Source organism: Eptesicus fuscus, chromosome 3, assembly GCF_027574615.1.
Source record: "Eptesicus fuscus isolate TK198812 chromosome 3, DD_ASM_mEF_20220401, whole genome shotgun sequence".
Classification (NCBI taxonomy): domain Eukaryota; kingdom Metazoa; phylum Chordata; class Mammalia; order Chiroptera; family Vespertilionidae; genus Eptesicus; species Eptesicus fuscus.
In genome coordinates, this window is record NC_072475.1 from 55,938,037 (window position 1) to 55,951,154 (window position 13,118).

Consider the following 13,118-nt stretch of genomic DNA (forward strand, 5'->3'; position numbering starts at 1 on the left):
GGGCTCTATGGGCATGGCTCCCTGGAAAGTATCATGTAAGCTATGCAACTAGTTAAGTAAAAAGTGAGTACACTTCATGACCACAATGGCTCTCTTCAGGGAAGGTGATATAATACATCATTTGGAAACCTTGTATGTTGATCCATGCCCCAGCACATCCTGACGCTGCCAGAGAGGACTTGGAGCTGCTGGCAGTCCAGGACTTCTCTCTCTTTTACCTCTGCCCTAGATTATTTGTATCCTTGGAACTACAGCCATGTGCCACTTACCTATGGGGATACATTCTGAGAAATGCGTTATTCGGGGATTTTGTCATTGTGTGAGTATCATAGAGTGCACTTACAGAAACCTGGATGGGATAGCCTATTGCTCCTAGGCTACAAGCCTGTGAAGCATGTTACTATATAAAACGATATGAGACTAAACCAAGCACAAGAGAAAATGCGGCAATCAAGAGAGGAGGTAAACAATATGTATGAGGCTGCTGCCAGGATAACAGAGATACTGTTTTGCAGGAAACTTTTTTTTATAAGTAGAAAGAGTACACTCTAAAAGAGTAAAAGAATAGTAAATGCATAAACCAGTAAGAGTCATTTATTATCATTATCAGGTGTAATGTAACTGTACATAACTGTACGTGCTGTACTTTTATACGACTGGCAGTGCAGTAGGCTTGTTCACACCAGCATCACCACAGCACATGCATATGCGTTGTGCTACCACATTGTGACGGCTATGACATCACTAGGTGTTGGGAATTTTTTCAGCTCTATTGTAATCTCATGGGACCACTGTCATATATGCCGTCTATTGCTGGTCAAAGTGTCATTAGGAAGTACATGACAGTATGGCAAAGCTTTGCATTTGGCAAGATATCCAATTAGTGAGCATCTGGTATGAAAATCCAATCCTTTGTGTTATCTTGGACACATTCCACACGAAGAAGGGAGCTTTGAGTGCCCACAGAAGAGGTGAACTGCCCGGAGCACATGTTTGGGAGGAAGAAGGGACCACTTCCCAGCTCTGTCCTTGGTACCACTCAGTATAATGGCATCATTGTTCACAAAGCTGGTTTTCCTCCGCCAACCTGAACTTCTCTGATTCTCCCCACCACTTTCCTAAATCTAACCCCTGTTTTCATACATCATCAAAAGGAACGTGTAGGCAGAAACATAAGAGAGAAATAAGAAATATGCTTCAGTTCACAACAGAAAACACCAATTAGTTTAACCCCCAAAGCAATTTGGCAAACCCACTAATCACCCAGCAGAGCCAATAAGTTCTACTCAGATCCCAGCGATAGTTTATGATAAGGCGAAGGCTCCACATTTCATTTACACCCCAAAGGACAGCTGCAGCAGATTTACACGGAGAATATTGAACATTCGAACTGATATATAGTTTTTACTTTCATGTAACACCTACTGTGAGGAACCCCAGAGGATACTGATAATTAAATATCAATTTATTTGGAATAAAACTGACTTTAATGAGAAAATAAATCCCATGTTATTTATTTATAGGAAAAGCTCAGCAAACTATTTTTCTTTTACTTGGCAGGCATTATGCTACCAGCACATTTAAAAGAGGTCGAAATTATCGTAAATGTTTTTTCCAATAACTCTACCACTTCTCCACAACCAAATTCCCATGACTTAATTTTTTCCCATCTCAGTTACATACACCGTCATGTCTTCCTAAAACATTCAAGACGGAATGAAAGCCCAGAGCCCATCCTCCATCTGCCTAAAGCGAGACACAGGACAGCCATCCGTTCCCCACTTCCTCCCTGTCACAGAATTAATCCCTGGAACCTCAGCCTTATGGGTTTAAAAGGGAGAGGTGAAAAGCTGTCTTTCTCTTAGAACTGCATCTTAACTGATTTAAGACACTGTCAGTGTAGATGGGGGAGTTAATCCCCCCACCCCCAATTCCTGAAAAGGCTTGGGGATACTTAAATTTAAAACAACAACAACACAGAAATAAATTTTAAAAACCTTTTGGCATAAGAAAAACCATTCTGTGGGATAGGAAAAAGGGAGAATTACACACAGAAACCTGGGCTAAGGAGAAACTACCGTGAGTAACCGGAGAACTCAATGCTAACGATCCGGCAGTCAAAGGCACAGAAGGACCTGAAGGTAGAAAGCACACCAGTCCTTCAGGGGAGAACTGCCCCACCCCCTGCGAGCCCCACACTGAGATCTTATGAGAAATTCTGGGTCTTTCTATTAGAAACTCCAAAACATAAAGAGGATGACAGCTTCAACAGCAGTTCTGCCAAAACAGCCGAGATGTCCTGCCCATTGCTATATCTGGCACTGGTCCTCGGTAAAGGCCATGGGCACGATGCCGCGGTGTAATTCTCTAAGTCATCTCTGCGGAGTCGGATGACTAGGGCGCCTGGGAGCAGCAGCCCATAGTCTCTTCTTGGAGACAGGAAGGAGGTTTGAAGGAGGAGGCTGCAGGGGAAGGATGGTGCATGGCCCTGCCCTGGCCCAGAGCGGGAAGAGAGGTCCAAGGCCCAGGCTCACTGCTGCCCCCACTCTACTCATCCTGGAACCACAAGTGCTGAGCCAGGGAGACCACGGACCAGACCGGTGGGCACACTCTCTAACATGAGTAGAAACCCAGATTTGAAACTAGGCTGGTTTTCAGGGTTAGTGCAGCCAGAATATGTGAGATTCTGCAAGCATGAGCTGAATTTCTAAACATGAGCTGATTTTCATTACATTTTCTCTGGAACTATACTACTTATAACATGCCCTCTCACTATCCTTTGCATTTGAGGAGCAACCAGCAAAATGTTCAAACTTAGGGAAAACTGCCCTTATACATCTTAAGAATTCAGATAGACAGGGGTTATTTAACTGCCTATGATATCAATTTCCCAGGCTTTCTGTGGGGAAATGTCATATTTTCAGATTGTCAGCATATCCTTCTCTGAGAAGAATCAGCCCAACTACTTGGTAGTTTACATCATTTTATTTGACTTTTAAAGAAAAGATTTTGGAGGAAACCCTCATCTCTTGGTTGGCTCCAGGAGAACCTCAGTATATGGGATCCTACAGACACCAAGTGTCATTGTGCTTTGAATACGCACTCTTTGGTCAACTCCTTTCCCTCAAAAACCTTTAGTCTGACAAATCAGAGATTATGACAATGGCAAGTACTGCCCCGGGCCTCCATGCCCATGCAGACTGGCACTGCCCCTAAGACCTTGGCCCCTGATCCTGTAGGAAGCAGGGGCCATGAGAGGGAATCTGCCCCAGGAGGAAGGGACAGGGGAGGCCAGTGGCTGGGGTGGCAATCCCTCAAAGTGGTGCAGTGGTGGGTAGGTGGGAAAATAGTCACCCTGTTCCTGCTCCCAGTTCCTCTTTCCCCTAGTGAATAAGCATCTGGAATTTGAAGGGATGGGACATGCAGACGGGGGCCAGCGATGCAAGCACGGGCTCATCACTCAAGTTCTGGTCTGGGCAGAGGAGAGGACTTCAGGTGGAAGCTCTCCCATCCTTGACAAAGCGGGATCCCCCGGGCCTGGCAGGGGGTAGGGGAGACACCAAGGGCAGGGAGGTACCTTCAGGAGCAGTTGGTACTTGGTGATCCTCTGGACGGGCTTGATCAGGTAGGAAGAGATGGAGTTGGCCAGACCGTGCCGCTGCTGTATCTCCTACAGGATGGAAACGAGCACCATCAGACATGGAGGGGCATGTACCTGTGTTCTGGGCAGGAGGCAGTTGGGGTAAGAAGAGAGGTGAAAGGAGAAAAGGCAATTATGAGAAACTTCTTTGATGGGGAAAGGGAAGGAGAAAGAGAACTATGAGAGACTAAAGTGCATACAGAAATAGAAATCAAGAGGAGAGATGGAAAAAGGGGAGAAACTTTAGGGAAAGAAGGCAGATTTGCGAAACAAACGGAACTTAAGAAATACAGACACAGGTAGAGAAAGTGATGAGGTAAATAACAGGTAGAAGGGCAAAGGAGAGGTGAAGAAGTAGAAGTGAAGGAAATAAACCCAGAATGGAGGACATGAGAGGGGGATAAAAAGAAGGTGAAAATAAAGGGAAGGCAGAGAGTGAGCTCTGGTTTCTATTCTGACGGCTCCGGAGTCTTTGTTGGCCTGCGGTCTCCCTCTTAGAACTGCACAGGACAGATCTCACTTCCCATTTCTCCTCTCTTCAGATTTCACACATCCCACCCTAGAATCACCACTTTTCCTTATAACTTGTTCACTGTGATCAATGGTAGAGACTCCCCTCATTCTTCAGGTCTGCTAAGCTGGAAACCATGGGGTCATTTCCAGCGTTTTCCCTCTGACCCCTGGGGAGGATGATCTTTCCTGGCCACAATGCCCACATCATTCATGCCCAGGTTGTGACCATGGCTTCCAGCTGTTCATGCCTCTAGTTCTCATGTTAGTTAGTCCTCTCTCTCTCCTACCTCCAAAATGACCTATTCCCCAAGGTCTAGGTGCTATGAAAATTAGAGAAGGGTGAATTTTAGTACCTTCCCTCAAGAACCTCTATGCTAGCTAGCCAATAAGACTCACACATATGAAAGAGAGAGCAACCAAGGATGACAGAAAGACTTCTCACTGCTACTGCCAGGGAGACCAGAGAGGAGGCCCTGCCCCCAGGAGTGATTTTACAGATAACGCCTTCACCGGGGCTTAGAGGACAGGGAGGGGTGGTGAAGTGGGAAGTTGGAGGAATGGTACTCAACAAACAGGAAATATATAAAGCCAAGTGCACAGGAAATAATCCTTATGCATTTAGATGACAATGAGGACCATGCCTGAACGGTACAGAGGGTGCTCACTTAGATTCTAGAAAAAGTGAAAAATACAGCTAGATAAACAAGATGCTTTTAGGGCATTGATGAGGCTGAGCTAGAATAAAGAATTAGGATTTGATGGTGAGCTTCTCAATGTAAAGTACTGTGGACATTACATGGAAGGAAACTATGGTGGAAGCAATGTTTCAGAAAGAGTAATTGAAGCCTACAAGCAACACAGGGGGTGGAGGTTGGGAAATAGAGACAGGGAGACTGAGTTTACTGCACAAGCCTTAGTGCAAACGTAAGGTTACCTCGTGATCCAGCAATTACACTCCTCGGTATACAGGGTGGGCAAAAGTAGGTTTACAGTTGTCAGTACTCAAAACACAGAGTCTATCCTTGTGTTATTATATATTATTGTATTATTTTCCATATGAACAACTACTACTATGAACAACCTACTTTTGCCCCACCCTGTATACCCAAAATAAATGAGAACATGTGTCCACACAAAAACTTGTATACAATGTTTAAAGCTGTGGAAAAGGAGGGTACAACCCAAATGTCAACCAATTGATGAATGGAGAAACAGAATGTGGTGTATCTGTACAATGAAATACTACTTGGCTGTAAAAAGGAATGAAGTACTAAGACATGCTACAACATGGATTAACCTTGAAAATATCATGGTATGTGAAAATAGTCAGTCACAACAGAACACATATTATCTGATCCACTTTTATAAAATATCCAAATAGTCAAATTTAAAGAGATAGAAAACAGGCCATTGGTTGCTTAGGCCTGGGGGAATAAGGAGGAGGATAAGATAGGGGGGTGATTGCTTTTGGGGATGATATAAAAATTCTAACATTGACTGTGGGGATGGTTGCACACGTCTATGAGTATACTAAAGCCATAATATATATTTATACCTATTTATATCTATATCTTCAGGCGTGTAACATGGGGGCTTGCCAAAAGCTAAGATTAGTGAAAACAAAGTGTTAGGAGGAATAAAAGAAACATTGAAAGTTAGGGTTTGCTATATGGCCATGGAGGAAGGTGAAGAAGAGGGAATGATAAAAATAAATTATTCAATTTCCTGCCAATTACCCCAGAAAGTAGCCATTTGCTCACTCATTTGCCTCTTCCCTACAGGTGTGTAGTCATAGCAGGACTTGTTCAAGGATGCTGGGCAAAACAGCTGGCAGCCTGACTCTCCTTGGGCAAATGAACATTGTGAGATAATTTGGGGCCTTGGCAGACAGCACAGGCAATAATGTACCTGCGACAGTCCTCCCTCTCTGACAAGACACCCAGCTCTGGGAAGGCTGCCTGTGCAGCAGCGAGGAAGGGGCTGCCTCACATCTGGAGTAGGAAATTCTGGATCATGTGAATGTGGGAGCCTTTCCAGGACTTCAATTTTCTGTGTTCTCTTTACAATAATGGGTGATAATAAACCGCCTCTATTAAGGGTTTATCTCTTTTATAGAATGAGAGCCTAAAGCAGATGGTTCCTAGTTGTAGAACTTAGGGAAACCCTTCTGATGGATTGGGGGAAGAGTTGCAAATATGATGCTTTCCAGAAAGCGTTGGGAACAATCAGGAGAGTTGACTGCTCTCCCTCCCCGCCTCCAGGCCCAGCTCTGGGAACTCCCACAGACTGGAGTTCTGGCTTCCATCGGCCTTCCCAGCTAAGGTAGAGGCTAATTAGGAACTAACTGGGAAATGGAGGATAGGGTGCAAGATTTGGGGGATGACTTATTAGTCAAAGTCCAGAAATTGGCTAGAAACAGGCATATGAGGAATGTAGGACTAAAGGAAAATACAGTTCAGCACCAGACTCTGTGATGTGTACAAAGTGAGGCAAGCACACCATTAGTCAACCTCAGGGGGCTCACAGTTGGGGGAGGTGTGAGTAATGGAAAGGCACATGGTTAACAATGCAATACGAGGGACACAACATATCATGTACGCATAGAGGAAGGGAAGGATTTCTGCAGAAAGCAACATGTGACCTTTAAAGTAAAAATTCTGAAGAGTGACTTTGTGTGGTTGTGCACACGTGAGCATGCCTATGTTCAAAGAGGGACCATTTAAGGCAGAGAAAGCAGTGTGAGCAAAGATAAGAAAGCAGAACAGTGTATGGCCTGCCCAGAGCCCAGGGCGAGTGTGTTCAGAAAAACACAAAGTGGAAGACAGGGCACAGTGCATTGACAATGTCAAAAAGGCCCTTCTGGATACGGTTGATGAATAGTCCACCAGAAACATCTTAAGGAAAACACATCATTAAGCAAAGATAATGGCATAAAGCATTCCATAAACTCTGACAACAAGTTAGGGAAGCGCTTTACTTGGATTTTTTGTTTTATCACGTCTAACCTCAGAATTCCAGTCGGGACCTTTAGAACCAGTTCCATGTTAATGCTCCATTAAAATAGCACATGTGCTTTTTTTCTTGTCTGGCTTTCTCCCACTCAAGTGTCATTCCTCCACTGAGCAATAAATCCTTGTAGAATCATTTCTGTTACAGCAGTGTCAGGCTAGAAAGATGCTCAGAGAAGGTTTATTCTGTAAACTTGAGTATGGGAACTGTAGTTACATGTCTGTATCCCCCAGGGGGCCCAGCAATTACCTAAAATTGTGTTTCCCATCTATCTGACATACAGTAGACATTCAGATATTTATGGAAGGAATGAAAGCAGGTAGGCAGAAAGACAGACTGATCCTATGTAATAAAAGGGTAATATGCAAATTGACTGTAATGACTGAACGACCGGGAACCGGTCTCTATGATGCACACTGACCACCAGGGTGCAGATGCAGGAGCTGCCCCCTGGTGGTCAGTGTGCTTCCACAGTGGGAGTTCCGCTCAGCCACAAGCTGTGCTGACAACTGCGAGTGCAGCGGCGGTGGTGGGAGCCTCTCCCGCCTCTGCAGTTGGACATCCCTGAGGGCTCCCAGGCTTCCAGAGGGAGGTCTAACTGCCAGCTTTCGCCTGGTCCCCTTGGGAAAGGGCCTAAGCTGGCAGGTGGACATCCCCCAAGGACTCCTGAGTTACAAGAGGGCACAGGCCGGGCTGAGGGACCCCCCTGAGTGCACGAATTTTCGTGCACCAGGCCTCTAGTGAGATGATAAAACATTCTGAATTTCAAGTTTTTGTCACTTCTGATATGACCACCAGAATGACCATCACTGCTACAGGCCCCCTCTCACTGAACTTCCTTTCCCCCTTCATTTCTTCTCTCCCTCTTGCTCTTCCCTTGCATCCTGTAGTGACCCACCTGGCTCTGTTCACTTTAGGTCACTCTCTGGGGCCCAAGACTATACAGACTTGTGCCATCATTCACCAATAGGACTGGCTCCTCATTAAAAACCAAAGGATCTGACGAGATCCATCAGCTCTGACCCTTCTCTGGGCTTCTATTCCATACACGTGCTCGACCTTGGCTGCACATTACTCTCACCCGGACACTTTAAAAACTCTCAAAGCCCACCTCAGACCCAGGTCAATCCTCACAGAACCTCAGAGGTGGGACCCAGAATCACTATTGTTCAAAGTTCCCCAGGTGACTCTGGAAAATCACAGCTTACGTCAAAGAAGGTGCCTGCATGCTCCAGGATCAGCTGGTTGGAATCAGGTTTGTTTTTACAGTAGGTGACGTACATCTGAAATTTGTCTGCCTAAAAAGAACAAAGACAAGAACAGGTAAGCATCCATTTGTTGCTCCCTTCTGTTGACTGTGTCTACAGGGCCCAGCAGGGGCTGTGGAAACAGATAGGGTGTGCCACAGGATTATCTGCGGCCAGTGTTCTGGGCTTATCTGGTCCATGCTCCCCCAGCTTTGGGATGCCTTTCTCCTAACAGCAGGAGAAAGCTCACTGAACATGAGCTCATTGTAATACTAGTCAGTGCTGGAAAGAATAAGCAAAAACCAATTCACATATCGTAACGTATTCTGCAGTTGGACAGCATTTACTTAGAGATTATCCCCTTTTGGGGATTACCTACAATTGTGCTTCCCATCTTGAAAAATGACAGCATTTGCTCGGAAAGCAAAAATCAAGGCATGAAAATGAAGTATGATCTCAGAGCTAGATCTGCTTGTACTTCAAGGGTCTCCATGGGGGGTGGTTTGCAGGGTGTGCCAAGTGACTATGCGGCCATCCCCAACTTCTCAGAAGCAATGATGGGGGGGAAGGGAAGCAGGGGGACCCTCTGGGCCAGGGTCTGAACAATGAGTCCTAACCTGGTTGTTACTTCAAGTCAAGAACCTTACAGCTTGGTGAAAATTCATTTCTTATTTCTCTCAGGACCCTCTGGGTTAATGCTACCCACTCTTTCCGCTGGGAAAGGTATGTGTATTTTGGCCACCAAGTACTTTCCCCTTTGTGAAATGCTGCCATCTTGGTGCCTACAGAACATTTGGGATGTCCTCTTTGAGAAAGCAGCCTAGATATGCGTTATACCTGTAGCAGGTTTCATTTGATCCTCATGAGAACCCTATGCAATGAGTTGCATTATCATCATCCCCATTTTACAGAAGTGAAAACTGTTCCAAAGTGGTAGAGCCTAGGAACGCTGACTTCAGGCTTCTTGGTCATAGCCTTCCAATGCATTATAAATGATTCTTCTGCCATTTACTCCTGCACTACGCTCGTAGGTAAGGTTATAAGACCTCAGGTTACCTTGGGATAATTCTTGGCAAGATGTGCCTGTTTTATGCAATCACCAAAGGATTTCTGAAACTGGTTTTTGGGTTAATATACTACCTGGAAGGCATTCATCATCCCTAAGAGATGATGCTGAATCATATTTATGGTTGATTGTCAGGAAAACCCACAAATTGTGTGAAACAAGATTTAAAAATCCCTTCATTTACTGACCAATCTTGTCTTCTCTACATTGGCTGTGCAAGGAATCATAAATTGCATATGAGCATTAACGTGAAGTATGCTTGGGCTCATGTAGCTAAGAGGTAGAAAATGTAATAGAACAAAATAAGATAGCAGTCTGAGACTTCCTTGAGAAATGAGAGAATGCCAGGAAACAAACATGAAGGCTTCATGAAAAAAAAGTAACTCAAGACTTGAACTGTGGAACTGACTGTGATATTATGCCAGGGGACTAGTCGATCTCCCAGCTCGTTTGAGAAATGTATCCATCTGTAAAACATAAAACATAACCATAGCCCTGCCTATTCCATAACTCTTGAAGCATGAAGATATTTTGAAAAGTATTCACCCATTTTGAGAAGTTATAATTAGACAATAATTATTAAATATTAGAACTCCTGATCTTTGGGAAGAATTTCCGTGTTTAGTTGCACTTAGTGTTCTTTGTGACCTTCTCGGAGATCTTTGCATTCATATCACAAACCTCAGCTGAAAATAATGTGATGTGGAGATGCTAATAGAGACTACTGTTTCCACTCATGTAATTAGAATCTGGTACATTCAGCCCATTGACTTGGCCCATGACAATAGCACCTTGAAAGAGAGTGACCTGACACTCATCTTGCAGGTCAGAACTGGGATGGATACCCAAAGAGTGTGTTCTTCTCTATTAAGGAAGAAAATGTAACCAATGGTTTGGTGGCTTGATGTATTCCTAAAGTACTAATTCCCTAATCCTCACCCAGTTAAAAAACAAACAAACAAAACAAAAGTAGTAGATGGAACTAGAGTAGTCCTCTATCAAGGGTGCTGGTCTTGTTCTAATCTTCTGATATCTTAATTTTAGAAAGTGCTAGAAAACAGCATGGCACTTGGACACAATGTCTAAGGACTTTTCCCAAGGAGGGCTCTGCTCCTCAGGGAGGGTCTGCTTCTCTCAGATCTACTCATGGCCCTTTTCTACAGTCCCTGGTCCTATGTTAGAATGTCAGTGACACATTCTCAGGTCAGGCACCGAACAGTGATGCCATCTGGCATCATCTGCACTCCTGGGAAGCATGGGGGATGGGAGAACAGGATTTCAGGTTAGTTACCCAGGTAACAAAGCAGTGTCCCACATCCTCAGGCAGCTGCTCGTACTTCTCCAGCTCTTTGAGGAAGATGCTGTGAGGGGAGAGAAAGGCTGAGTTAGACATCTCTGTACTGCTGACCCCTGCTCCACCCCAGAGGATTGTGCTGAGGCCAACACAACCTTGTAAACCCTCTGTTATTTACACATGGCTTCTCCACTAAGTGATAACGTGGTCAAAAGTAGTTTTAAATATGTTGGAACTAATTTTATTAAAATGTACATTAACTGATTAATTAGTGCTACTTAAAATAATAACGTTTACCTTAGGGGTTTATACTTCTCAGGCTGAAAGTAATGAAATATTACATTTGTTTTGGGCCTTTTATTTTAATAACAACTACAAGCCTATTTTTATACAAGCCATCTGAGTACTCTATAATATTTAAAACATAGATATAAATATAAAAAAGAACAAATTAATATCATCTGTAATCCCAGAGGTAAAGTAGAAAACTTTTTAATCCTACACAACTTCTTTCTAATTATTGGCCTTCTTTCATGATAGCCAATTTGTATTAAAAAATAAGAGTTAATGTTTCCTAATGCAGACATCATTTTGGAAAAAAGTTAACACAGAAAAAGTTACAATCCACTTCAAAGTTGAATTGAATTACTACTGAATAATCTGCTATTGTGGACATCTGTGCCATGGCTCCTTTCTGTGCTAATACATAATAAAGAGTTGACTATAACACCTTCAAAGTAAGATATTACTTTCTTTGAGCTCAGAGAATACAAGCTCTAATAAGCAGGAATCACTGGAATAGAATTAGATTTTTTTAAAAAAATTACACAACGTTTTCCAAATAAATAATTATGAGGATGTGGTGATACATGCTGATGGAAATAAATGATGGTGTAATCTTTACAAAGGACAATTTGACAATTTCTATCAATATTTTGTCTCTGCAATTTCAATCCCGGAAAATTTCCTAAAGTTGGATTCACATGTGCATAAGGTGGTGTACATACATGCGTATTCACTGTGACACTGTTTATAACAGCAAAAGATAGTCTGTAGGTGACAAAGTAAACCATGGTACATCCATAGAATTGAATATTACATAGCTATAAAAAATAACAAAGCTTTCTATGTTTTCATATGGAAGATCTCCAGGGCAGGCTATTAAGTGAAGAGAGAAAGGTATGGAAGAATGTAGATAATTCACTGCCTTTTGTCTATGTAGGAAATATATATTCTTATTTCCAACCCAAGAAACTAATGGTCAAAGGGTACAATTTCAGTTATACAAGGCAAATTCTGGAGATCTACTATATAGCATAGTATCTATAACTAATAACACTATATTATATACTTAAAATTTGCTAAGATACAGATATTATGTTAAATGTTCTTGCCTAATAATAATAACAACAGTAATAATAACAGGAGAAAGTTTTGAGAGGTGATGGATATATCTATTGCCTTGATGGCAGTGATGGTTTCATGGGTGTATACTTATCCCCAAATTCATCAAGTTGTATATGTTAAATGTGTGCAGCTTTTTACATATTAATCATACTTCAATAAAATGATTTAAATAAAAATTTCTACCACAGGAAACCAGGTGAAGGGATAGGGTGAGATAGTGGTGGATAGAACTTCTCAATCTATACTTTATATTTAATGTTGATTTTTAAAATTAATCCAAAAATTAAATAAAATTATTAAAGCAGTTCAGAATTATTTTACAACTGATCTTCAGCATTGGAAAAATTAATTTTATTGATTTGATTTATTCTACCTGGCTCCTATTGGCCAAGCATTCTTATAGTATCTTATAATTACCATTGATTATGGGTTCTGTGTGTGTTCTCTCTTCAATGACATGACACAGAACAATGTTGGATTTGCTTAAAAAAATACGTATATGTAACTTAAAAAATATTTGACAAGTCATATTTGGAAAGCTAAAGTATTAATAATGATTGGTGGAATCATAGTTTTTTTTTTTTTACCTATCTGCAATTTAAATTTTCCACAATAAATTGGTATTTGGTTATAAGAAAAAGTCACTTGAAATATTTGGGGACTCTGGGCAGTACCCATTTGGTGATAATCATCTTTCCCCTAATATATGAATTTTAGAGTATCCTGATCTGAATCATGAAACAGTGGAAATTAAGATGCAATTTGAGCCTTTAAACTGCAAATATGCAGAGCTCAAAAATCAGTAACTCTGGAAAAGTTCCGAAAATCATATTTACTACTACTTTTAGAAAAATTGCAGGTGACACACATGTATTTAATATAACTTCCAAAATAGAAACAGGAAAAAATATTACATAATGATGTAATTAAGGATTAAATCTT

At 42.2% G+C, this 13,118-nt stretch overlaps 1 protein-coding gene across 6 annotated transcripts in view; it reads right to left on the bottom strand.

Moving 5' to 3' along the window:
- The window catches only part of KALRN (kalirin RhoGEF kinase), a 664,115-nt gene that overhangs the window by 223,458 nt on the left and 427,539 nt on the right, over nucleotides 1-13,118 (bottom strand). For all 6 annotated transcript variants that reach the window (XM_028131137.2, XM_008155509.3, XM_054713909.1 and 3 more), the window contains exons 26-28: nucleotides 10,767-10,836; nucleotides 8,371-8,460; nucleotides 3,578-3,670 (exon numbers count right to left, since the gene is read on the bottom strand). In XM_028131137.2, the coding sequence (XP_027986938.2) occupies nucleotides 3,578-3,670; nucleotides 8,371-8,460; nucleotides 10,767-10,836 (253 nt within the window). The remainder of the gene's footprint in view (nucleotides 1-3,577; nucleotides 3,671-8,370; nucleotides 8,461-10,766; nucleotides 10,837-13,118) is intronic.